The following is a 27,979-nucleotide window of genomic DNA, read 5'->3' as shown; positions in this document are numbered from 1 at the left end:
CCTGAGGAAGGCCGCCACCACAATAAGGCACTTGGTGAACACCCTGGGCGATGAAGCGAGGCCAAAAGGTAGCACTTTGTACTGATAGTGACAGTGCTGTACCTGAAATCGTAGGTAGCGACGTGACGTCGGATTGATTGGGATGTGAGTGTAGGCCTCTTTGAGGTCCAGGGAACATAGCCAGTCGTGCTGAGAGAGACGAGGGTAAAGCGTGGCAAGGGAGAGCATTCTGAACTTCTCCTTGACTAGACACTTGTTGAGGTCCCTGAGATCGAGAATGGGACGGAGGTCTCCTGTCTTCTTGGGAACCAGGAAGTAGCGGGAGTAGAATCCCTGACCCCTTTGGTCCGGAGGCACCTCTTCGATGGCATTAAGAAGGAGGGATTGGACCTCCCTCAGGAGGAGGGGGGTTTGGGAGGAGTGAGAAGCAGACTCTACGGGAGGATTGTCTGGTGGAAGAGTCTGGAAGTTGAGAGAGTAGCCGTGGCGGATGATGTTGAGGACCCACTGGTCCGATGTGATGACCTCCCAACGGCTGAGGAAGATGTGGAGACGGCCTCCGATTGGTTGAGGAAGAGGCAATGAAGGCGGGAGACTGGCTTTGCCCTGGAGAGAAGAGTCAAAAGGGCTGAGAGGGTTTGGAAGGTGGAAGAGGCTTGGCAGGTTGGTTGGACTGAGAACGAGCCTGGGTGTGGTGTTGTTGCTGGCGCGGCCGCCTAGGTTGTTGCGAAGGCGGATTGAGCGGTCTGGCTGAGAACCTGCGTTGATATGAGGACTGTGGCCTGTAAGGTCGAGCAGGTGGAGCCTTTTTCTTGGGTTTAACCAGGGTGTCCCATCTGGTCTCATGGGCCGAGAGTTTCTGGGTGGTGGAATCCAGGGACTCCCCAAAAAGTTCATCCCCAAGACAGGGAGCGTTGGCTAGACGGTCTTGGTGGTTGATGTCCAAATCTGATACTCTCAGCCAAGCCAGGCGGCGCATGGCGACAGCAATGGCAGAGGCACGAGAGGTCAGCTCAAAGGAATCGTAGATAGAGCGGACCATAAATTTCCTCAGTTGAAGAAGACTGGAAATTTGTTGCTGGAAAAATGGAATCTTCCTCTCTGGAAGATATTTTTGAAGGGCGGACAGCTGTTGAACCAGGTGTTTCATGTAAAATGAAAAGTGGAATGTGTAATTGTTCGCCCTGTTGGCCAGCATGGCATTCTGGTAGAGCCTCTTGCCAAACTTGTCCATAGTTTTGCCCTCCCTGCCAGGAGGGGTGGAGGCATAAACACTGGAGCCCTGAGTTTTCTTCAAGGTGGACTCAACAAGGAGAGACTCATGGGGCAATTGAGGTTTATCAAACCCCAGGATCGGGATAACTCGGTAAAGGTTATCTAACTTGCGGGGGGCCCCGGGGACCTTAAGAGGGTTCTCCCAGTTTTTATAAAAGGTTTCCCATAGTATGTCATGCACGGGTAACTTGAGGAACTCCTTAGGTGGTTGTTCAAAATCCAGGGCCTCCAGAAAGGCTTGGGATTTTTTGGAGTCTGACTCAAGAGGGAGAGACAAAGCCGCTGACATCTCCCTGAGGAACTTGGAGAACGAGGATTGCTCAGGTTTGGAAGTGGTATCAGGCGCTGAGGGTTCCTCGTCCGATGAGGAGACATCCTCCTCGGTACCGGGGGGGGATTCTTCCCATAAGTCCGGGTCCCGGACCTCCGGGTGCGCATGCCGAGAAACCGGGGTGGAAGGCTCGGTATGGTGGGTCTTAGATAGAGACTTGCCCGAGCGCACCGAAACGGTACCGGGAGAGGAAGATCGGTGTCGGTCCCGGTCTCGGGAAGAACGGTGCCCCGCCCGGTCCCGAGGCGGATCTGTAGTGGTATGTGAGTGAACTACAGGATGGGCACGGAGTTGTTCAGCCGAGAGAATCGGCATGGACATATTAAGTGGCACCGATGGGGTGGATACTGGTTGTTCGGCGCGGGGCTCGGGCCGGTCTGGTACCGAAAGGAGCGGTGCCAGGATAGTGGGTAACAGGTGCTGAAGTTGATGCTGCAGCTGTTCCTGTAATTGTGTTTGGAGGATGGCCGCGATGCGGTCATCCAGGGGTGGCACCGGAACCGCTTTCTTTTGTTTCGGTTCCATAGGTGCCGCTCGACGCCCCGGCGATGAGGAGGCCGATGACGAGGCACTCACCGAGATCGGGGTGGAGCGTTTCCGGGGCCGGCGTGAAGCCGGTATGGTCGGTGCCGCCACTGTGGCTGGCGGGCGCTCGAGGGAAGAGGAAGGCTTCTTAGCCGGCTTACCTGGCGCCAGCGGCGCCGATGTCGGATCGGGTGTCGTCGAAGTGGTGGGTGTCTATTTTGGCGGTACCGCTGTTGACGCAGAGGATTCCATCGCAGACCCGGTGCCGAATAGGATGTTCTGCTGAATCTGGCGATTCTTAAGTGTTCGCTTTTTAAGAGTGGCACAGCGGGTGCAGGAGTCCGCCCGATGCTCAGGACCCAAACACTGCAAGCACCAATTGTGTGGGTCAGTGAGGGAGATCGGGCGTGCACACCGCTGGCACTTCTTAAAACCTGTCTGCGGGGGCATGAATGGGAATACGGCCTCCGCAAAATCAAACCCGGAGGCCACAGGCCCCGCCGGGGCTAGTTCGAAAAAAGAAAGTAAAAATTAATTTAATTTTTTTTTTTTTTTTTTAAAGAAAATAAAAGGGAACCCGAAGGTAAGAAAAGTAAAACAACAAGAAAATTTGCGAGCGGGAAGGCAAAAAAGGTAGTTTCAACGGCCGTTGAAAAAACACGCGTCTTCTTCGCTCCGCGGAAACGAAGAAACTGGGGACCACGCACTCCTCCGTCGGGCGGGAAGGCACGCGCGGTGCGGCCAACTAGAACTTTCTAGTTAAAAAGGTCCGTACCGGGGGCTCCGTCGGTGACGTCACCCATGCGTAAAGAATATGCTGCCTGCTTGTCCTGGGATAACATGCTAGCAGCTGCGCTGTGCTAATGGCCCCGAAGCCCATAGAGATTTAAAGGGCTTCGGGGCTGTTGCTGTGCGGCTTTGTAAAAGAGGCCATTAGTTACTCCTTAATTAGCTGATGTGCAATTTTGCAAGAATACTTGATCAGATTTTCCTTTTCTTCCTCATTTTATAATACCTCCCAAACCTGTGTAGTGGGTGCGACTTCCCTATATGGGGCGGCCTATCTACAGACATCATAGATAAGTCACCCCATTAGATAAGATGCGGCGCTACTGGAGTCCCCCGTATCTTTTAACTAGCTCCCTCGCTGCCTCCTCCAATGTTGCGGCCAGCAGAGCAGGAGCGATCTTTTCGGCATCCAGCCTGGTCTCACGTTGCTTCTTCAATGCCTACCGTCAGTTCTCACAAGGTCCGTGAGAACTGATGGTAGGCAGAGGAAGCGACGCGGGGCCAGACTGGATGCTGAAAAGATCGCTCCTGCCCTGCTGGCCGTGACATTGGAGGAGGCAGCAGGCAGCTAGTTTAAAAGGTACAGGGGACTCCAGTAGCGCCGCATCTTATCTATGAGTTTTAAAACGAGAATCATCGTTTCCTGCGGCCTATACAAAGTGGCAGCCTATACATGGGGAAATACGGTACAGAAAAATCTAAGAGCTAATAGAAAAGCAGGTGCTCATTTAGCCTCCTCTGGCAGGTTAGTTTGCTGCAGCAAGTTAGTGGCTGCCATCCAGACTGATTTGGGTGACAAGGGAGCCATAGGCCTTCATGCAAATACCAATACAAGAGAGTGCTGAAAAGTTCCCAGCCCAACCAACCAGCTTCCTAAATTCTGAATGTTATTTTGTCACTGTAGCTGAAAAGAGTGCCAATTTGCAGAAATTAAATTCTATGTTTTGACATTGTTTCAAGATCATCAATTTGAACTATATCCACGTCATTCTCTTCTTGATTGGGCTGAAAACTTTCAGCACCCCCTCGTATGTCAGAGCTTTGTGGTTAGATATGAGGGGAACTGGGTATAAACTTAGGGCTCCTTTTACTAAGGTGTGCTAGCGTTTTTAGCGCATGCAGGAAATTACCGCGCGCTATGCTTCTAGAACTAACGCCAGCTCAATGCTGGCGTTAAAGTCTAGCACGCACAGCAATGTAGCGCGCGCTTTTCTGCATGTTAACCTTTTCCTATCGTGTGTTGCGGATGACAGGACATTCCAAAAATATCATTGCCATCGTGGATAAACAGTCTGTATGGACTAATAAAGAGCCAGGAACACAAAATATTTGAATTTAAAGACATACGATGACTTATTTACATTATGTTTACAATAGCCATAAATGATAATGGTGAATAATACAAAACTTTGCTAAAATAATTACGACTGGAACCAGCGTAACGTAAAATTTATTACAATAGGAAAAGCCCTAACGCGGCTTAGTAAAAGGAGCCACTAGTATAGCAGTTTGCATGTTCTTCTACACAAGAAGGTAAAAAATAAGAGGAAATGGACAAATGGAAAGCAGATAAAACTTGGAAAAAAAAGTTTCCACCCACAAAAACCACATACTAGAAAGTGCATAAACACAGGCAAGTAATATATAAAACTTTAATTTAAAAACAAACACTTTAAATATATTGAGAAAGAAGCCTCCTGGATCACTAGATCAGTGGTTCCCAACCCTGTCCTGGGGGACCACCAGGCCAGTCGGGTTTTCAGGAGAGCCCTAATGAATATGCATGAGAGCAATCTGCATATAATGGAGGCCAGGCATATAAATCTGCTCCATGCATATTCATTAGGGCTATCCTGAAAACCCGAATGGCCTGGTGGTTGCCCAGGACAGGGTTGGAAACCACTGCACTAGATAACCAGATAAAAGGAGCATTAAGACATAAGGCTATAGTAGAAAAAAAACAAACAAGAAAAAATTTTGGCCTTCAGTCTTTACTGAGGAGAATATAAGGAAGATACCTATGCCTAAAATGTTATTTGATAATGATGCAGAGAAATGAAGCAAAATCAGTTAAACTGGAATATTTAATTGAAAAATTCAACAACTGACAAGTAAATCAGACAATTTTAGAGCAATAAAGAATCATCATTGTTATAAAATTAAGCTCAGGTCAGGGGTGGGCAACCACGGTCCAAGGGCTGCAACCCAGTCAGGTTTACAAGATTTCCACAATGAATATGGATGATGTTGATTTCATACAATGAGAGCAGTAAATGCGAAACAGAAAGCCCTCTAAAGAATTTTTAAAAAAGAAAATCTTGCCCCTCTGAAAAAGTCAAACAGACAGACACAAAGTAAAAGTTTTCACCCTCAGCATTTGACAAGTTGAATGCCGATTTGAATAAAAATCGGCCAAGAGTGGCTTTCATAACGGTGTCAAAGTCAGCTAACATCAGTTATGGCAGCAAACTACTTAAGGGCACAAATGTTAAAGAGTTTTTTTTTTTTGGGGGGGGGGATTTAAAAGGGGGAGATATAAACAAAACCAAGAAAATCAAAGGAAAAAAAAAACCCTAAATTAAAAAACAAACAAACCCACAACTATGGTAGTAGACTCAAATGTAAACTGAGACCCCCATTTTAGAACCATTGTTTTGGCCCAAAAAATCTCAGCTTATATTTAGTATATATGGTGATATCAAAAAGGTGTGGCTCACTGGTAGAGCTGCTGCCTAGGCACCCAGAGGTTGCGAGATCAAATCCCAGTGCTGCTCCTTGTAACCCTGAGCAAGTCACTCAATCCTTTAGTGCCCCCACTTTGAATATCAGCTCTGAATGCCACAAAAAGTCAGTATACAAGTCCCCATTCCCTTTCCCCAAATTTGTTATGTTAGAAAGGGAATCTGTGGTACAGACACTGCTTACAATCATGAAAGATCACCCTTACTGCCTTACAAATTGGCTCTTCAGTAATGAGAGCTGTGGCGTGTCTTCCATTGCAAGTGTATTGTGTATGCAGTAGTTTAATGGATTGTTAGTATATCCAACCACTTAGTTGAGAACATTTAATTAATATAATTAAAACAAAAGATTTTTTGGCATAAGAATTTCCAAAACAACATTCTGGTAATGAAAATTGTTTTTTTGACCTTACATCTCAAGCAGTGTGAGGGTATTTATAGTCCCTGGTTTTATCTAATGAAATTGGAGTTGCAAAGTCCCATAATGCACCAGAATAGGTCTATCAAAAATCTAGGACAGGCTCATATCTCATTCCTTGAATTGGGTAACTTGAAAGTTCTATGACATCAAGCATTTTCTTGTGTTTAGAGATAAACCATGAAGCAAGGCAGGGATAGTAAGTGGCATGGATGGGCAGACTGGATAGACTATATTGTCTGTCTTCATATTTCTATGTAAGCAGACACAGGGAACTTCTAGTCCTTGAGGTCCACACACTGGTTGAGCATTTGGGATATCTTTGATTAACACAATGAGATATCTTCATACACTGAAAATGCTACATCAACAGCTGCATAACACTTGAGGATTGGATGTTTCCTAGCACTGTATAAAAACCTCCCAAGTAAAAAAAGTACAGTTAAGTGATCATGTGGTAAAAAGTATAAGCAACATGTTTAGTTTGCTTAGAAACACATCTACAAGTTTCAAGTATTTTTCCTAAGGAGTTGAACAGGATTATATACTATTTCAAAACTTTTACTTGGAACTTTTTGTTCAGGTATTTTAGAACCAAGTATTAGCTAGAGGAGATAGTAGTAGTTGTTTTTTTGGGTTTGTTTTTTGGGGGGGAGGGAAGTATTTCTTCTTAAACATGACCAATGTATAAAATGTTGGATTGATTGTGAGCAACCTAGATAAGGGATAGGGACTTGTATACCGTCTTTTTTTTTGTAGTTACACAACCACATGTTTCAATGGGTGAAGAATTAAATCAAATCAAAGAATAAAAGTAGAGAATACTTTGGAATTATAAAGAAGTTTGATATTAAAATTTTGGAAAAAAGTGTATTGGATTGCAGAATGGACAACAAAATTGGCTTTGCAAGGTGCCAAGATGAAAATAAGCAACAGGATAGTTGTGAAAAAGCTCTTGTGAAATGTTTTGAAAGGATTAGGACCCCAGCTGTCTCTCACCAAGTCTGCCTCTAACTGGAAGGACACCATTGTTTGGATGAGGCAGGAGATCTCCATGTGTTCAATTTTTAACAGATTGGGTTAACCCATCAAGTTTACAATAGCTAAGTATGGAGAACTTAGAAACATATGTAAAATAAAATAAAATAAAATAAAGCTTTTATTAGATATTAATAATTTTCTTGGCTGAAAGTCAAAAGTCAACTTCCAGCCAGATAAATACCAGCTTAAAAAATATTTTTTCTTTTTTAATTAAAAAGTGTCATTATGACCACCATTGTTAAAGAATATACTGTAAAATCTCATTAAAAAAGAATCCTAGAAGAAAGCTCAAACACATCTTCAAAACAATGCTATGCAAGGTGCAAATTACAAAATAAAACTTATGTTTCATTACCAACTACAATCATTTCTTTTAGCGCACTATTCCGTCTGTAGATAAAGGCATCTGTTTCAGTTCCCAACTTTGATAGTTCCTCAATTGAAGACACACAAGGATCATGATCTTGTAGCATTTTTGGTAGGCGACATCTGTTGCGCTCAATACGTTGAGACCGCCTTACTGGAGTCAAAAATTTAAGTTCCCCAATGGTGGGATCATTGTCCTGAAATAGCAGTTTCTTCTTCACACTGCAAAGGGAAAAATAAAAATTGGGTTTTAGTAGCTGTGCATCACTAACATGAGCTAAATTCTTGAGGTACTAATCTCTATAAATTTTACATGGTTGAGTCACATTATTATGACCACCGCCTACCTCTGACATTAGGGATGAACGCACGTGTTTTGTGCAGACTTCATGGGTATGTAAAGGTGGGATGTCAGCAAGTTGTCAACATAGCAACCATGGGCTGTTTTGGTTAAAGTGTACCATGAGTGGACAAATGGAACCTTTTCTTAATGGAGGAGGGTAAATAGTGGAGTGCTGCAAGGATCTGCTCTGGGACCGGTGCTATTTAAATAAATTTATTTATTTAAAACATTTACAATCCGCTTTTAACCAAAGCGGCTCACGATTAACATATATAGCCTTGAACACATACATGTCTACAAAAAACTGGATAAAAAACTAACTAAATAAAACAAATTAAAATAAGATTACATCGCATCGTATAAAAAGATCTGAAAAGTGGAACGATGAGCGAGGTGATTAAATTTGCAGATGACATTAAACTATTCGAAGTTGTCAAAATTTATGCAGACTGTGAAAAATTGCAGGCAGACCTTAAGAAATTGGAAAAACCGGACGTCCAAATGCCAGATGAAATTTAATGTGGACAAATGCAAAGTCATACATATTGGGAACAACCACCCAAATCATAGTTACCAGGTGCTAGGGTCCATCTTGAGGGTCAGCGCCCAAGAAAAACATCTGTAGACAATATGCTGAAACCTTCTGCTCAATGGGCGACAGCAGCCAAAAAAGCAAACAAGAAGCTAAGAATAATGTGGATGGTAACCAAAGCTAAGAATGTTATAATGCCTCTGTTATCACTCCATGGTGCAACCTCAACTTTCAATTCTGGTTGCCTTATGTCAAAAAGGATATAGTAGAACTAGAAAAGGTTCAAATAAAAGTGACCAGATTATAAAGGGAACTTGTGACCTGGATTAGACACCGTGAAGACAGGATACTGGGCTAGATGGACCATTGGTCTGATCCAGTGAGGCTATTCTTATGAATCAAAATTGGTATTTAAAATTACATGTGCAAATCTAAAATCTTTTGGTAATCCTCGGAACTCTCTCATGTCTACTTTATGGCCCTTTACATGAAAAGTTGGAAACTAGTGCTGTAAATAAACCAATTTTTATAGTATCTGATGTCTATTACTTATTTGTACATAAAAAAAGAAGTGGTAACGAACTATGGAGAGGGAGGTCAGGACAGGAGCAGAAGAACTTTCACACCCCATCTCCAGTAAAGAGATGCAGGACCTTGTAGTCAGTCTTTACTGGAAAGATAGATTTGTTCCATCTGGGCCTGAAAGGAACTCTTGAAATCCCAATATCTATGCAACAAGTAGCATAAGAACGGTCTTGTGATTTTATATTTAATCTAATCTAAATAAACTTAAAAACATTTTTCATTTTGTTATCATTGAATGTAGTCTGTATTTGGCTTTGGTCTTAGAAAAACTTAATGTGCGATACTCGAGTAACTGAAATATTGATCTTCTTAAGGTGTATTTTGCTCCCTCCCTACTGGAAAAACCTTTTCCAGGGTTGTAGTGTTTTGTTTTTTTCAGAACATTGCAGTGCTCTGTGAAAGAGGGTAGATTTTGTTTTCTGCCCTCCTTCAGTCCCATCTTTGGCTACTGAGCTTGAGACCAAAATATCAGGAAGGAAGGGGGGTGGATTCTGAATTAACTGTTTGAAATATTCTACCTTTACAATATAGGGCTAGTTTTGTGCTGCTATTGTAAAAAGTGAAATAGTTTACATTGGCCTAGTAGACTAAAGGTCTTCTTGGGCTTAGAACCTTTAGATACAATATTCACGAATCCCAGGTGACAATCCTAGCTACACTGTACAGCGCTTATTGGCCAAAAAACTAGCTTATACCAGAAGATTTGGTACATGTTGCATGCAGATCTAAAATAGCCCAGCCAGGGTTTCACAAATCTGTCCTGGTTTCTCAGTGTATACACAAATGACTAGGTAAAAGATAAGTTTGCATACACTGGAATCTGGTGTAGCAAGGGCCTCAAAAAGCATTTTTCCTTTTGCTTGAGGGAAGAACATGCAGGAGTCCTTGCTCCTAACTGATGACTAACAAGGAGGATCCTCTCTATTGCAAGGGGAAGGTGTCCTCTTGTAAATTTTGGTGGGAGGCATAGCAAGGCATACAGGCATTCAGTATCTTCTTTCCCATGGAGCAGGAGCGAAGAGTGGATAGCTGAACCCAATACAGCCCAGAACAATAGTTGTCAGCATGTAACTATCTAGGCTTTAACACTGCAGATAGCAGGCACTCAAGCCAGCTTGGTTTGATCAAGCAAGTAGGAGATTTCAAAAGGAGCTGACAGACAAGGCAGCCTGTGTACTAGTGAGCAGAGGAACTGGGAATACCAGGAAATAAAGTAACTACCTTTCCTTCTATTATAAAGAAGAGGAGCGAGATACCCAGGTACATCCCTCAGCTTATAGTGCCATAGTTTTGACATTCATATTGCATGCATCTTAGGAAAGGTGAGCAGGTAGGAAGTATGCAGCTTTGGGGAGGGAGGGTGGTATTAAAAGAGGAATGAAAGGGAGCTTTTGAAGTTTCTGGTGTCCAGGTTGTGTTGCACTGATAGTGGTTATATTGAGAGGAGAAATGCCTAGTTCTTATCAGTATTAATCAATTCTTTTGTGGCCATGACCCCATGAAAATAATATTGTGTAAACCCTCCCCCACCTATGGAGAGTTCACCCAGGCCGTGACCCCATTTGGGAAACTCTGTCTTTGCCTCTTACCCAGAGAGACGATATTAAAAGGAATAGAGAAACATGAACCCAATGTGAGACAATCTTCAAAGAGGAGGAAAGGGAGACTGAATTAAAGAAAGCGTGGGATGGTTTTTTTTTTGCTATTTTCCCCTCATTTTGTGCTTCTCTTTGAAACTTTGAGAGAAAATATAAATGCTAATTTTGGCAGTCATCAAAATAAAAATTGTATATAAAAATGACCCCTTTCGTGCTCCTTTGCGTTTTTTTCTGTTTGGCTTTTTAAAGGTCTTGAGCTTTGTTCCTTCTATCCAACAGGTCCCTTTATGTTGTTTCAGATGCTCTGCATCATTGTGTTTTGCTGTCCCCCGTCCCCCCCACATTTTTAGATTCAGGCCCTTTCATTAATGTTTGGCTCCAACACAAAGTAACTCAAAAGGAGATGTAGAGGCTGCATTTAGTATATGCCATCTTTACCGCATGTGTCTACTATGGAAGGCCTGAAAACACAGCTGGCTATAAGGACGCAAGGACTGATTTGGAAAGCAATGAGTTGTCTATTTAGTTTGCTAGAAAGGAATGCAATTAATAGGGTAAGCATAATGGCACAAAAATACTCTAGCTGATCTAAATTTAGACCAATTACATCTAAAAGCCTTAAGAGGGGGAGAGGAATTTCCCTCTCCTCAAACAGAAGTCAGGCAATAAAACTTAAGCATTTATATAAAATGGTCTACATTTATACAGAAACAAAAAAGTCAACTATTTTCACAGAGTAACTAAATAGAAATTGTTTAATATAGGTTAAGTCAGCCAAACAGCCGTATACTAATCTATTATCTTGACTACATTCACATTTTTACATTTGATAGAAAAGACACTAATGATAAACAGTCCTTACCTTTGCAAGTATGGTGTGGTGTGCACACTGAACTTGATCACACTTGATTCTTCATTTTCCTTTTCAGGAGACACATGGTCTTCTATATCTTCTTCCTCCTCTCCTCTCTTACTAGCACCTTTCAACTCCCTGGTTTGACCGCCTCTTTTTCTTCTCCTCTCTCTTTCAGATTTTGCTTTTGATGTCTGCTCAGAATCCTTTTGGACTTCATTCTCTCTCACTTTCTCTACCCTTTCTTCATCATTCAAAGTCTTCCCTTCTTTAACACAATCTCCTAAGGCGTTGGTTAAAAAAGCAATTGTGCAAAATTTAGCAGCTTTAATAAACCAAGTTCCCATTCATAACAATGAAGTGTCCAAATAATTTATAATGGTGTACAGTTCAAGCAGTTATATTAGTTCTGGAGAATAGTGCTGTCTAATTTCACCAATTCAAATTGATTCACTTCAGTGAATCGATTCAAATTGATTCACTCAGTGAATCGATTCAAATTGATTCACTCAGTGAATCGTTTCAAATTGATTCGTTTTCCCCCAAAATTGGACTCACTGATTCATTAACCAACCCTCCCCCAGTGAGACTTGACATACCTCCGGGCCTCCTAAATCAGCAGCAGAAGCAGTGGTGGACAGCAAGCAGAGGCAGCGCTCTGAACAGGCTGCTCGTGGCCTGCCCTGTGGGGCCTTCTCTCTGCCATGTCACAGAAGGAAGCCTTGGCAGGACAGCCTGTTCACAGCCAGCTGCTTTAGGAAGCCTGATAGTATTTCAGATTGCACGGGGGTAGGAGATTGGATAGGAAGTGCTGCACAGGGGGATGAGAGATAGGAAGGATTGTTGGACATGGGTTGGAGGAGAGGAAGAGAGATATGCAACAGAGGCAGAAAGGGGTGAGGGAGAAATTCTGCATATGGTGGAGGGGAGGGAACCTTGCATGAAGAAGAGAGAAAAATGTTGGACACAGGATCGAGGGCAGGAAGAGACGGTGCATTGAAGAGAAGAGAAAGGTTTGACTGGGAGGGAAGGGGGATTGAGAAGAGGAGAGAGAGAGATGGTAGACAGTGGGAGAGAGATTTTGGATATGGCAGTGGAAGGGAAGGTACAGAGATGGAAGATGGATGGTGAGCATGGAGATAGAAGAAAGAGTCAAATGGGCTGGAGACCCTGGCAATTTGAATAATTTTTATTATTTTTTTTAAATCTTTATTCATTTTCAAATCTTACAACAAGTGTATAATAATCAATCAGAAAAATTTTTAACAAATCACTTGACCCTTGATGGGCCGTGGCCCTTATCCGCCGTCTATTTCTATGTTTCTAAACAAACATGTGGGATCTATCCGCAAAGATAGATAGGGAGGGTCAATGGAGTGGGCAGACTTGATGGGCCGTGGCCCTTATCTGCCGTCTATTTCTATGTTTCTAATCTTACTTATAATCCTTAAAATATATAAATATAGGGGGGCGTGGCTTGGGAGTGCACGAGGATGGTCGGGTAGGGCAGAGGCTCTGTACATACAGACATTAATGACATAAAATACTGAAATAAAATTTTCATTTTAACTGAAGAAACGAAGGAAAATACAACATGATGGCTTCAGGAAAACAAAACAAGTCTGAAATGGGGATTTCTAATACCGGCAGTGTTAAGAGATCTAAGCCAGAGCCAGCAACACCCTCAAAGTGTCCGTTGTCAAGAGAGAAAAGTGACATTGATTTCTGGAAAGAAATACAAGAGATAAAAGAAATTCTTCTAAAAAACGCCAAAAAGCTGGATGAAATACAGGAAGAAGTAATGACTTTAAATAAAAGAACAGAAGTGCTGGAGATTAAAACAACAAAAATGGAAATGAGAATGGACAGTTTTGAAGCAGAAAAAAGGCAATATAAACTGGACAGAGAAAAAATCTTTACACTCACCAGGGAAGTTGAGGATTGCCAGAATCGCATGAGACGGAGTAATTTGAGACTTTTGGGCGTACCAGAAGGGGTGGAGAAAAATAATCCGGTTTCATTTGTGGAAAATTTTTTGATGAAAGTCCTGCCCCTCAAATCTAATTACCCGATAGAAGTTGAACGTGCACATCGCATACCAGTGAAAAGACTGGATACTTTAAAAGGTCCTCGCCCCATAATTTTCAAGTTGCTAAGACACCAGCAAGTTTTAGAGGTGTTAAGAATGGCTAAAGAACATGCAAATTTAAAATGTCAGGATGCCAAAGTTCACATCGTTCCTGATTTCGCTAAAACAACGGCAGATAAAAGGAAAAAATTTCTAGACATGAGGCCAAAGTTAAGAGAAATCGGAGCTAGATTTGGCCTGATATACCCTGCGATTATGAAAATAACTATTGACAACAAAACTATGAGCTTTGATGAACCTGTGAAGTTGGAAATGTTTTTAAATCAAAGGGAGCAGCCGATGTCAATTTAATTTGACTTATTTACTTCCTGGAGTTGGAGTTGATTCTTCTTGGTTTTTATTTGATTTTATTTGTTATTCATGTTTAATATATTTGAGAATCTGCTAACTGAGAGTTTGGCTCTGTTTATTTTGAATGGAAACTGTGAAATGGAATGTTGATGAAAAAGGCAGTTTGTTTCTCTGTAAGCCTTTAATATCTCTTTCTCAAAGGATGACTTTTAAAGTTGAAATGATTTGTTCTTTTGCTGTTACATATCTTAATAAGATATTAGAATCTCTGATATATGTTATTGCAATATATTCATGAAGATAAGATACAGAGCTTATAGTGGCAGATTTAGATCATAGGTTATGATGAGTTAATGGAGGTTTTGATAAAAATTCAGTACAAAAGTTTTCAGTTAGCAAAGATTTTCAAGGGACTCTAGTTTAAGGTTTAGTAGGCTTCTTTGAGAATATTTAAGGGGAATATATGTATTTAAAAATAAATAATAACAATAATTAAAAAAAAAAAAAAAGAAGGAATATATATTATTAATGCTTAATTTTCATTTATAGGTTTCTTACAAGTCTGATACTTTTAGCAGACAGAGTTTTACATTCTTTTTTATCATTAATAATGTGAGTGGAAGATCTTTATTTAGTTTCTTATTTTGATTTTTTAATATTTTGAGAATATTACATAAATTATTTATAAAAATACATATGATTATTACATACAATATTGTTTTATAATTGAAGTCTGTATAGAGCTTTTAGTTTAGCTTTACTTGGTCTTGTATGTGCAGTTCCAGGTTTTATCAGCCAATATTAAGGGTGGGAGAGGGAGGGATGGGAGGGGGTTAAAGGGATTTGATAATTGGGGTAGAGATGTTGGATTGGGAGATATAAATGAAGGTGGTGTTTATTCATTTCAAATGATTTCAGTTTTTTGTTCAGATATAATAATTGGAAGAACTTTTGTAAAAATTATTTGGATTGATGGAGATTAAAATTTTTTCACTCAATGTTAATGGCCTTAATCACCCAGTAAAGAGAAAAAAAATGTTAGCATTTTTAAAAAGGCAACAGGCTGATGTGTATTATATTCAAGAGACACATTTATCAGTGGTTGAATCCAAAAAGCTAGAAGATAATTGGGTGAAACACTGTTTTTTCGCTCCCGCAATAGGGAAAAAGGCAGGAGTGGCTATATTAGTGAACACAAAATGTTTAGCTTCATTTAAAATGATAGATTTTGATCCTTTAGGGAGATGGATACGAGTGGAAATGAGAATGGGAAATAATACTTTGACTTTATTAAATATCTATGCCCCGAACTCGAATCAAAATGATTTTTTTATTAATATACAAAAATTAATACTCCCACTGGCTGCTTCTAATTTAATAGTAGCTGGAGATTTTAATGCTGTTATGGATCCTTTTTTGGATAAAAAACCAAGCAAAAATATAAAATCATTAGGGTTAGATAATTTGGTGAATACTTGTAATTTGAAAGATATATGGCGTATTCTTCATTTTAATGATCAGGAGTTCTCTTTTTGCTCACCAGTTCATAAATCTTTTTCAAGAATTGATTACATATTGGTATCAAATTCCATAGTGCAACAAGTGACACAAGCTTCCATTGATCCAATTATTTTGTCTGATCATGGAGGAGTGTGGATTACACTTACACTAGATAATAATGAATACAATAGATCATTATGGAGGTTTGATAATACATTGGTTTCAGATTCAACTTTTCTTGAAGAAATTAAGTTAAAAATTTTGGAATTTTTCCAAATAAATACCTCAGCAGATATTAATGCGGAAATCTTATGAGATGCATTTAAAGCTACTATAAGAGGTAATATTATTTCTTATTCTGCGTATATTAAAAAACAACTTATTAAACAATTTTCAGATTTGGAAAAAGAAATTAAATTGCTGGAATCCAAATTAATAGATGATTGGAATCACGAAAATTTGCAAACTTTATTAAAGGCTAAAGGCAAATATAATGAAATTTCTTCAAAAATGGCAAGGAAAGATTTGTTTTCTCTGCAAACCTTGTATTATGGAAAATCTAATAAGGCAGGAAGTTTACTTGCAAATTATCTTAAAGCAAAAAAGAGAAAAATAAAAATAAGTGCAATAAAAGATGAGAAAGGAAATATGTATAATCAAACTAATAACATTTTAAATCAATTTTTGGCTTTTTACAAAGAGTTGTATTCTTCCGAGTCTTCTATTGATAAAGTTCAAAAAGGTATGGAATTTTTAAATCTTCTTGAGGGTCCAAAGCTTCCTGATCATATAAAAAGAAGTTTAGAAGAACCTATATCATTAAAAGAATTAGAAACAGCATTGAAGTCTCTTAGAGTTGGATCCGCTCCAGGTGGGGATGGTTTTACTGTGGAATTCTATAAAACATTTCAAAATTATTTATTACCCTATTTACTAAATTTATATCAGTTTCAACTTAATAAAGGTTGTATTAAAAGTACTATGGCAGAATCTATGGTGATTGTTTTGCCAAAGCCAAATAAAGATCCCACTATGGTTTCAAATTACAGGCCAATATCATTAATTAATGTTGATGGAAAATTAATGGCTAAAACACTGGCATTAAGATTGGCAAAGGCTCTTCCTTACATAATTGATGTACATCAAACAGGTTTCATTGCTAACAAACATTCTTCTAACAATACAAGATTGACATTTCATACATTAAATTTAACTAAAATGATGAATGAACCAGCTTTTGCTCTTTCATTAGATGCAGAAAAAGCTTTTGATAGGGTAGAATGGTCATTCATGTATCAGACTTTGGATTGGTTTGGTATGGGTCCTGGTTTTGTTCAAATGATTAAAACTTTGTATAGCTCCCCTATGGCAAGATTATACATTAATAATAATTTATCTGAGAGTTTTAAATTACATAGAGGAGTTAGACAAGGATGTCCATTATCTCCTTTGCTGTTTGATATTGTTTTAGAACCCTTATTGATAGCTATTAATCAGACAAAGGGGATACAGGGTATTCCCTTGAAAGAATGGGAATACAAATTATCTGCTTATGCGGATGATATTTTATTATATTTGCGCAATCCAGGTTCAACTATACCATGTTTGTTAGAATTGATTGAAAGATTTGGAATGTTTTCAGGATATAAAATCAATTGGAATAAATCTGAAATTCTTTTGCTTAATGTGCATTGCATAAAATCTATGTTTGATTCATTTCCTTTTGTATGGAAAGAGGATGGATTAAAATATTTAGGAATTTGGATTAAAAATTCAATAGAAGATACAGTAAAAGAAAATGAAAAACTTTTATTAAAAAAGGTTTCGGAATTATGTGAACAATGGAACCCATTACATATATCTTGGTGGGGAAGAGTTCAAACCATAAAAATGATGATATTGCCTGTGGTTTGCTATCAAATGTGTATGATTCCGGTATTTTTTCAGAACTCTTTTTATAAAAAATTGAATGCAATAATTATTAAGTTTGTTTGGCTTGGCAAAACACCTAGAATTGCTTTGGTATCTTTACAGAAATCAATTAAGGAGGGTGGGGTAAATTTCCCAAATTTCTATAGGTATCATCAGGCCTATATTTTACGTCAAGGTATGTATTGGGTCCTCCCAGATCTCATTGAATACACTCCAGATTGGTTATACTTGGAATGGCGACTCCTGTCTCCTTTACATCTTTGTCACATTCTCAGTATCAAGATGCCCAGATTGTATAAAGAAAATAAACTTTTATTAGATACATGGAAAACTCTAAGATATGTAAGTAATTTAACTGAAATTCCTATTAGTAAATCGACAAATCAATCTATATGGCTAAACTCCAAGATTCAGATTGGCGGAACTAAGATTGTCTGGAGGCATTGGTTAAATGCAGGAATACGAACTTTAAATGATGTTATTTCAAATGGAAAAATGCTTGAGTTTACACAATTGCAAAATAAATTTGGACTGAATAAATCACAATTTTATAAATGGTTGCAATTGAAGCAGGCCATTCAGGCAGGGTTCCCTGAATGGAAAACTTTAAATTTTCAATACAGCATGGAATTTTTATGCTTCCAGGCAGATTTTCTGGGTCACCAGGCCGCACAGTGGTATAAAGTTATTAGTGAATTGGTTAATAAAAAACCTAAAAATGGTCTTAGGGATATTTGGAGCATTGAGATTAATCATCAAATTTTGGCATCTCAATGGCCACAAATTTGGTCTTGGAGAATAAGATGTACACTGTCATTATCTATGAGACAAACTTGGTTTTTTCTTTTGCATAGAGCATTTTGGACCCCTGTTAGATTACAAAAATTAAATAGTTCAATGTCTAATAGATGCTGGCATTGTAAGCTTGAAGTAGGGACTTTGGATCATATTTTATTTTTCTGTCCCTATATATTAGCCTTTTGGAATTCGATCTGGGATCAAATAAATTCTTTATTAGATAATCCTGTAGCATTAACTTATGATACTGTGATATTTGGCATATCTATGAGGAAAAAGAGTCAGATATCGGCAAGTAATAACAAACTTTTATTGATTATGACAGGAGTTGCCATGCAACATATTACTACAAATTGGAAAGATCACACAAGACTTAATTTTAATTTCTGGTGGAATTCACTATGTCACATATATAGAATGGAACGTTCAATAGCAATACAAAATGGAAATTATAAAAGGTTTAATGAAATATGGGGGCCATTGACATTGTTTTGTAATGAATAAACACCATTTTATTAACATTATTTATGATTGGAAGGGAAATTTATATAAATGAAAAAAGAAAAAAGAAAAATGTAAAAAAAGAAATATGACAAAGATTGATTCAATTAAATAATTGTATGGAAAGGGAGGGGGGAAGAAGGGTTTAGATATATATACCTTTGTTATGATCTTGATAGATTTATCAAGTGATGTTAGTAAATCTATGTATTACTTATATTGTACACTTGTTGAAAGTTTAAAAATGAATAAAGAATTATAAAAAAAAAAAAATATATAAATATAAAAGAATCCCTTCCCACCCACCCATTTATTAATAATAAAACAATTAGCAATTATTATCTTTCCCAACCCCATCCTCCCTATACCTTATCTAATACCAAGGTGTTTAAGATGTCTGATCATTAGAATAAGTAATCAAGGGGCGTGGCTTGAGTGCACGAGGATGGACGGGTAGGGCAGAGGCTCTGCATATACAGACATTAATGACTTAAACTACGAAAATAAAAATTTCATTTAAAGTGTGAAACGAAAGAAAATACAACGTGATGGCTTCAGGAAAACAAAATAAATCCGAAATGGGGGTTTCCAATACCGGCAGTGTTAAAAGATCTAAACCGGAGCCGGCAACACCGTCGACATGTCCGTTGTCAAGAGAGAAAAGTGACATCGATTTTTGGAAAGAAATACAAGAGATAAAGGAAATTCTTCTAAAAAACTGGATGAAATACAGGAAGAAGTAACGACTTTAAATAAAAGAACAGAAGTGCTGGAGATCAAAACAACGAAGTTGGAAATGCGAATGGACAGTTTTGAAGCTGAAAAAAGACAATATAAACTGGACAGAGAAAAAATCTTTACACTCACCAGGGAAGTGGAGGATTGCCAGAATCGCATGAGGCGGAGTAATTTGAGACTTTTGGGCGTACCGGAAGGGGTGGAGAAAAACAACCCAGTCTCATTTGTTGAAAATTTTTTGATGAAAGTCCTGCCCCTCAAATCCAAATACCCGATAGAAGTTGAACGTGCACATCGCATACCAATGAGAAGACCTGATACTTTAAAAGGTCCTCGCCCCATAATTTTCAAGTTGCTAAGACACCAACAAGTTTTAGAGGTGTTAAGAATGGCTAAGGAACATGCGAGTTTAAAATGTCAGGATGCCAAAGTGCACATCGTTCCTGATTTTGCTAAAACAACGGCAGATAAAAGAAAAAAATTTCTAGATATGAGGTTGAAGTTAAGAGACATTGGAGCTAGATTTGGCCTGATATACCCTGCGATTATGAAAATAACAATTGACAACAAAACTATGAGCTTTGATGAGCCTGTGAAGTTGGAAATGTTTTTAAATCAAAGGGAGCAGCCGATGTCAAATTAATTTGGCTTATTCACTTCATGGAGTTGGTTGATTCTTCTTGATTTTTATTTGATTTTATTTATTATTCATCTTTAATATATTTGAGAATCTGCTACATGACAGTTTGGCTCTGTTTTAATTTGAATGACAACGGTGAAATGGAACGTTGGTGAAGAAGGCAGTTTATTTCTCTATGAGCCTTTAATATCTCTTTCTCAAAGGATGACTTTTAAAGTGAAAAGGATTTTTTCCTTTGCTGTTACATATCTTGAAAAGATATTAGAATCTCTGATATGTTATTTTAATATATTCATGAAGATAAGATATTAATATACAGAGCTTATAGAGGCAGATTTAGTTCATAGATTATGAGGAGTTAATGGAGGTTTTGATAAGACTTCAGTACAAATGATTTCTGTTTGCAAAGATTTTTAAGGGACTCTAGTTTAGGGTTTAGTAGGCTCCTTTGAGAATATTTAAGGGAAATATTTACATTTAAAAAAAAAAAAATAAATAATAACAATTAAAAAAAAAAAAAAAAAAAAAAGGGAGAAAATATATTATCAATACTTAACTTTTATTTATGGGTTTCTTACAAGCCTGATAATTTTAGCAGATATATAGAGTTTCACATTCTCTTTTGTCAATTATAATGTGAGTGGAAGATCTTTATTTAGTTTCTTATTTCGATTTTTAATATTTTAAAACATATGATTATTACATACAATATTGTTTTATAATTGAAGTCTGTATAGAGCTTTTATTTTAGCTTTACTTGGTCTTGTATGTGCAGTTCCAGGTTTTATCAGTCAATATTAAGGGTGGGAGAGGGAGGGATGGGAGGGGGTTAAGGGGAATTGATAATTGGGGTAGGGATGTTAGACTGGGGGATATAAATGAAGATGGTGTTTATTCATTTCAAGTGATTTCAGTTTTTTGTTTAGATATAATAAATGGAAGAGGTTTTGTAAAAATTATTTGGATTGATGGAGATTAAAATCTTTTCGCTCAATGTTAATGGCCTTAATCACCCAGTAAAGAGGAAAAAATGTTAGCATTTTTAAAAAGGCAACAGGCTGATGTGTATTATATTCAAGAGACACATTTGTCAGTGGTTGAATCCAGGAAGCTAGAGGATAATTGGGTGAAACACTGTTTTTTCGCTCCTGCAGTGGGGAAAAAGGTAGGAGTGGCTATATTAGTGAACAAAAAATGTTTTGCTTCATTTAAAATGATAGATTTTGATCCTTTAGGGAGATGGATACAAGCGGAAATGAGCATGGGAAATAATACTTTGACTTTACTAAATATCTATGCCCCGAATTCGAATCAAAATGATTTTTTTACAAATATACAAAAATTAATACTCCCACTGGCTGCTTCTAATTTAATAGTAGCTGGAGATTTTAATGCTGTTATGGATCATTTTTTGGATAAAAAGCCAAGCAAAAATATAAAATCATTAGGGTTAAATAATTTGGTGAATACTTGTAATTTGAAAGATATATGGCGTATTCTTCATTTTAATGATCAGGAATTCTCTTTTTGCTCACCAGTTCATAAATCTTTTTCAAGAATTGATTACATATTGGTATCAAATTCCATGGTGCAACAAGTGACACAAGCTTCCATTGATCCAATTATTTTGTCTGATCATGGAGGAGTGTGGATTACACTTACACTAGATAATAGTGAATATAATAGATCATTATGGAGATTTGATAATGCATTGATTTCGGATTCAACTTTTCTTGAAGAAATTAAGTTAAAAATTTTGGAATTTTTCCAAATAAATACTTCAGCAGATATTAATGCGGAAATTTTATGGGATGCATTTAAAGCTACTATAAGAGGTAATATTATTTCTTATTCTGCATATATTAAAAAACAACTTATTAAACAATTTTCAGATTTGGAAAAAGAAATTAAACTGCTGGAGTCCAAATTAATTGATAAATGGAATCACGAAAATTTGCAAGCTTTATTAAAGGCTAAGGGTAAATATAATGAAATTTCTTCAAAAATGGCAAGGAAAGATTTGTTTTTTTCGAAAACTTTGTATTATGGAAAATCTAATAAGGCAGGAAGTTTACTTGCAAATTATCTTAAAGCAAAGAAGAGAAGAATAAAAATAATTGCAATAAAAGATGACAAAGGAAATATGCATAATCAAACTAGTAATATTTTAAATCAATTTTTGGCTTTTTACAAAGAGTTGTATTCTTCCGAGTCTTCTGTTGATAAAGTTCAAAAAGGTATGGAATTTTTTAATTTTCTTGAGGGTCCAAAACTTCCTGATCATATAAAAAGAAGTTTAGAAGAACCTATATCATTAAAAGAATTAAAAACAGCATTGAAGTCTCTTAGAGTTGGATCCGCTCCAGGGGATGGTTTATACTGTGGAATTCTATAAAACATTTCAAAATTCTTTATTACCCTATTTAATAAATTTATATCAATTTCAACTTAATAAAGGTTGTATTAAAAGTACTATGGCAGAATCTGTGGTGATTGTTTTGCCAAAGCCAAATAAAGATCCCACTATGGTTTCAAATTACAGGCCAATATCATTGATTAATGTTGATGGAAAATTATTGGCTAAGGCTCTGGCATTAAGATTGGCAAAGGCTCTCCCTTACATAATTGATGTACATCAAACGGGTTTCGTTGCTAATAAACATTCTTCTAACAATACAAGACTGACGTTTCATACTTTAAATTTAACTAAAATGATGAATGAACCAGCTTTTGCTCTTTCATTAGATGCAGAAAAAGCTTTTGATAGGGTAGAATGGACATTCATGTATCAGGCTTTGGATTGGTTTGGTATAGGTCCTGGTTTTGTTCAAATGATTAAAACTTTGTATAGCTCCCCTATGGCAAGACTATACATTAATAATAATTTATCTGAAAGTTTTAAACTACATAGAGGAGTTAGAAAAGGATGTCCATTATCTCCTTTGCTGTTTGATATTGTTTTAGAACCCTTATTGATAGCTATTAATCAGACAAAGGGGATACAGGGTATTTCCCTGAAAGAATGGGAATACAAATTATCTGCTTATGCAGATGATATTTTATTATATTTGCGCAATCCAGGTTCAACTATACCATGTTTGTTAGAATTGATTGAAAGGTTTGGAATGTTTTCAGGATATAAAATCAATTGGAATAAATCTGAAATTCTTTCGCTGAATGTACATTGCATAAAATCTATGTTTGATTCATTTCCTTTTGTTTGGAAAGAGGATGGATTAAAATATTTAGGAATTTGGATTAAAAATTCAATAGAGGATACAGTAAAAGAAAATGAAAAACTTTTATTAAAAAAGGTTTCGGAATTATGTGAACAATGGAATCCGTTACATATATCTTGGTGGGGGAGAGTTCAAACTATAAAAAAGATGATATTGCCTGTGGTTTGCTATCAAATGTGTATGATTCCGGTATTTTTTCAAAACTCTTTTTATAAAAAATTGAATGCAATAATTATTAAGTTTGTTTGGCTTGGCAAAACACCTAGAATTGCTTTGGTATCTTTACAAAAATCAATTAAGGAGGGAGGGGTAAATTTCCCAAATTTCTATAGGTATCATCAGGCCTATATTTTACGTCAAGGTATGTATTGGATCCTCCCAGATCTCATTGAATACACTCCGGATTGGTTATACTTGGAATGGCGACTCCTGTCTCCTTTACATCTTTGTCACATTCTCAGTATCAAGATGCCTAGATTGTATAAAGAAAATAAACTTTTATTAGATACATGGAAAACTCTGAGGTATGCAAGTAATTTAACTGAAATTCCTATTAGTAAATCAACAAATCAATCTATATGGCTAAACTCCAAGATTCAAATTGGCGGAACTAAGATTGTCTGGAGGCATTGGTTAAATGCAGGAATACGAACTTTAAATGATGTTATTTCAAATGGAAAAATGCTTGAGTTTACACTAAAAAGAATAAGTAATCAATGGCCCCCAAATCTTTTTAAACTTATGATAATTTCTTTGTTGCATGGCAAGCACCCTCTCCATTTTGTAAATATGACATACTGAATTCCACCAAAAGGTATAATTAAGTTTAGTATAATCTTTCCAATTTCCAGTAATCTTTTGAATGGAAACCTCTGTCAATATTAATAAAAGTTTATTATTATTTGCAGAAATTGGGCTTTTGAATCTCATAGATGTACCAAATAATATAGTATCATATGAAAGGGCAACATGATTTTCTAACAATGAATTAATTTGGGACCAAATTAACTTCCAAAAGGCATTTATATAGGGACAGAAAAAAATTAAATGGTCTAATGTCCCAGCTTCTAAACCACAATGCCAGCATCTATTGGACCTAGAGCTATCCAACTTCTGTAAACGAACTGGGGTCCAAAAAGCTCTATGCAACAAAAAGAATTTGAATAATTTAACTAGACAAAAAAAGGTAGAAAAATAATTTTAATTTTCTGTTTTGTGATTACGCTATGTCAGATTTGAAATGTGTATCCTGCCAGAGCTGGTGTTAGCGAGCGTAAGCTAGGACCTAAAAGAGAGAGGAAAATTTTTTTTTATTTTGTTTATACCACAGCGCCAGCATGGGATTAGAGAGAGCAAAAGGGGGTGGGGTGGGTGAAAAGTCTACAAAATAAACCCACCAGATTGTTTTGAAAAAAACCTCCAAAAACACACCTCCCAATTGGGCAGGAAAAGCGAATCGAATTGAAAAATCAATTCAATGGGCTAATTCAAAACATTTTTCCCTGAATCGGGCAGCACTACTAGAAAACAACAACTTCTTCACGGGTTGCTTTTATCGAGATAAAAAGATAGTCTGCAGGATCCTGGAGATAAGAAGCAGCACTACAGATGCTAATTTAAAGCTTTTCTTTAATTTAGCAAGCAGGAAAATATCCAAAAGTGAAAACATCTTTATAAAAACATGGTCACTGTATTTTTCGCTGTATAAGACACTTTATTCCCCCAAAAGTGGGTGGAAATAAGGGTGCGTCTTATGGAGCGAATACGCCAAAAAAAAAACCCCCTTCCCCCCGGTTACCTTATTTAGTTCCTCTGGCAGTCCTGCTTTTCTAGCTGACTCCCGACAAAAGGCAGGCGTGTGCTTTTCGCAGTCCTGCCCTTCCCTCCAGCTGACTCCTGACAAAGTGGTCCTGTTCTTCCCTCCAGCTGACTCCCGACAGAGCGGAGCGCTCTGTCGGGAGTCAGCTGGAGGGAAGGGCAGGACTGCCGGAGGAACTAAAATAAGATACGGGGGGAGTTTAAGGTGCGGCCCTGCCTGCCTGCTTGCTTGCCTTGGGGTGGGGAGCCCTGCCTGCCTGTCACTAGGCCTGCCCTGTGCCGTCCCGGCCTACCACTAGACCACCAGAGGGGGGACAGGGTACAGAGCCTGGCAGGGAGAATTTGGTTCAGAATGTTTTTCTTGTTTTCCTCCTCTAAATCTAGGGCGTGTCTTATGAAGTGGAAAATCCTTCTTTCTAACAGGCTTCAGAAATTTTACTTACCAGCATCAGATTTCAGAAGCTTGTTCTCTGCAAGATCAGCCAGTATGTTCTGTAGCTCTTTTACTGGCTGGAACACAAGAGAAAATTAATTTAACAAAACAGAATATTTTCTGGTACCTACATTAAAGGCCACACCAAAAGTATGTACACAGTTTATTTGCACATTTCAACTTCAGACCTTACATATAGAATAACACTACTACTAGTGCCACAAGACTGGCTGAAATTTAATACAAATTAAGCAGAATCTCACTTTTTAGTTGGAGGCGGGCCAAACAAACTGATCTCCAGCCCTGCTCCAAGCTGTCTGATTGCTGATGCTGTGCTGGGAGAAACATTGTTGGGGCCACAGCCCCTTGGGCCCACTCCGCCCTCAATTACCTAGTCTCCTATGGTAGCCTAAGTCTGAAGCATAAAACTCAGTCATTCCTGTAGGAATAAAAACCTCCCTGCACAAGTTAAAAAAAATCCAACACAGCACACTTCATTATATACCAAAAGTGTTACTAGCTGTACAGTTATCTCTATATAACAGCCAGTTTGGTGGTCCATATATGTTTCAGGAGGGCCACTGTACATATGCAGAGGGCATTTACAATGTGCTATCTGTCCCTGTTATCTTCAGCCACAGCAGAGAAATCAGAGGGATTGGCCTAAAGAGAAAGATTAGGTTCTTACCTTGATAATCTTTCTTGTAGATGTGTCTAATGGTTCTGAACCATAGGGTTATGCATCTGAACACTCAAGTTGCTTGCAGAACACTGTTAATCATCTCTGAACTCCACCTCCTTCTCAGGAAGCTGCTCCTGCCCCCTCAGTTTGTACAAAAGCAAATCGAGTAGCACTGTAATGACAGATATAACTGGAAGGAGGGAAACAATTCCCCGACACTACAAATCTGTTCTGCTCTGTAACAAACATATCAAAACAGATACCAAAATTATGTGCAACCAGCACTAATATTATATAGAGCTCATAGCTACTCGCATGTAGTCCCCTGGAATCTAGGATGGACCCACTGAGTCTACCTTCAAAAATGAGAAACTAAAGCAGCATCTTTCCTGGCTACTACATCTACTAGATAGAATCTGGTAAAAAGGTATGAAGGGTAGACCATGTAGCTGATCTACAGGATTGCCTTGGGTGAAACTGCCTGAGTCTTCGCCCATGAGGCAGCAACTCTTCTAGTGGAGTGCGCTTTCAATGCAATCAGTAGCTGCTTACCGCAGCCTAGAGAATGACACGGGGAAAAAATCTGTCCCCGTCACTGCACCGTCCCCGGCCCACCATCCTCTGCACTGCCCCGTCACTGCCGTTCCCTTCACCGCCCCGTCACCGCCATCCCTTTCACCGCCCCGTCACCACCACTGCCATCCCATTCACCGCCCCGTCACCGTCTAGCATCCATCTTCTTCCCTCCGCTCCACCATAGTCTGGCATCTGTCTTCTTCCCTTCCAGCGTCTTCTCCCCACTCTGCCTTCCACATTTCCTTTCAGGGTCTGTTCCTCTCTACCCTCTTTCAATGTCTGTTCTATTCCTTTCCACCACCACCCTTCCCTCCCTCCTTTACCATCTGTTCCTTTCTACCACCCTTCTTTCATATCTTCTATCAGTCCCCCCACCATCACTAGCAGTCTCTCTTCTCCCTTACCATGAGCAAATAGAACTTCTGAAAATTGTATTGCTGAGGAATTATTTCTAGTACGCCTTTTTTTCCAGATGGATAATGACATCAATTTTATAATTCTTACTGTCTGCTCTGATTTCATTCACAATTTGGTTTGTGTTTTGTACCTGAGGATTCCATGAGGCATTTAACCTTTTCCTGTCTCTTCTGTGATTTCAAGTTGATTCCTTCAATAATGGAGTCTCAAGGCAGTAGCAGTTTTCTATTTTGGGCTCTTTTGACATTGTTTAAGGGATTTCTTGTACATTTGGTGCTGGTCTTCTTTGATGAGGTCACTTCAGAATCTATTTCCAAGGAAGAGAAACTTTTTCCCTTTCACCCCCTCCTTCCTTGTGTGAGCCGGAACACGCGGTCCCCGCAAGCAAGTAATTTTATATCATTTTCATTCTATTCATTCATAGAAATTAAAGTCTAGATAATGCCAGTCACATAACAAAACATGATTTTACAAAAATAATTCCCTGCACAGTCAAGCCTGCAAGGATTACTAGATGTCTTTCAGCAGCTCTCCTTACCTTTGTGGCCAAGTCAAAATGATCTACCAACAATAAAATTTTAAAAACACAAAGCACGCTGTACGCAGAGAAAATGTTAATTATCATTTATATTCCGCGGGTTTTCAAAGAGGTCAAGGCAGATGACTTTATGCAATGTCACCTCAGTAACAACTATACAAAAATAGACAAATATTCCCCCTCCCTTTTTACTAAACTGCGATAGCGGTTTTTAGCGCAGGGAGCTGCGCTGAATGCCCCATGCTGCTCTCGACGCTCATAGGCTCCCTGCGCTAAAAAACGCTATTGCGTTTTAGTAAAAGGGGGCCATAGTGCAAAATATAGACAGCA

The 27,979-nt window shown here is 38.3% G+C and overlaps 1 protein-coding gene across 2 annotated transcripts in view; it reads right to left on the bottom strand.

Annotated features, from left to right (window-relative positions):
- Positions 1-4,986: 4,986 nt before the first annotated feature.
- CKAP2 (cytoskeleton associated protein 2) overlaps positions 4,987-27,979 on the bottom strand; it is a 48,985-nt gene continuing 25,992 nt past the window's right edge. For both annotated transcript variants that reach the window (XM_033948874.1, XM_033948875.1), the window contains 3 exons: positions 25,447-25,513; positions 11,407-11,680; positions 4,987-7,708 (listed from right to left, as the gene is read on the bottom strand). In XM_033948874.1, coding sequence (XP_033804765.1) covers positions 7,462-7,708; positions 11,407-11,680; positions 25,447-25,513 — 588 coding nt within the window. In that variant the 3' untranslated portion in view covers positions 4,987-7,461. The remainder of the gene's footprint in view (positions 7,709-11,406; positions 11,681-25,446; positions 25,514-27,979) is intronic.

Source organism: Geotrypetes seraphini, chromosome 6 (assembly GCF_902459505.1).
Source record: "Geotrypetes seraphini chromosome 6, aGeoSer1.1, whole genome shotgun sequence".
Taxonomy (NCBI): domain Eukaryota; kingdom Metazoa; phylum Chordata; class Amphibia; order Gymnophiona; family Dermophiidae; genus Geotrypetes; species Geotrypetes seraphini.
The sequence above is the reverse complement of the archived record's forward strand: the minus strand, read 5'-3'. Positions and strand labels throughout refer to the sequence as shown.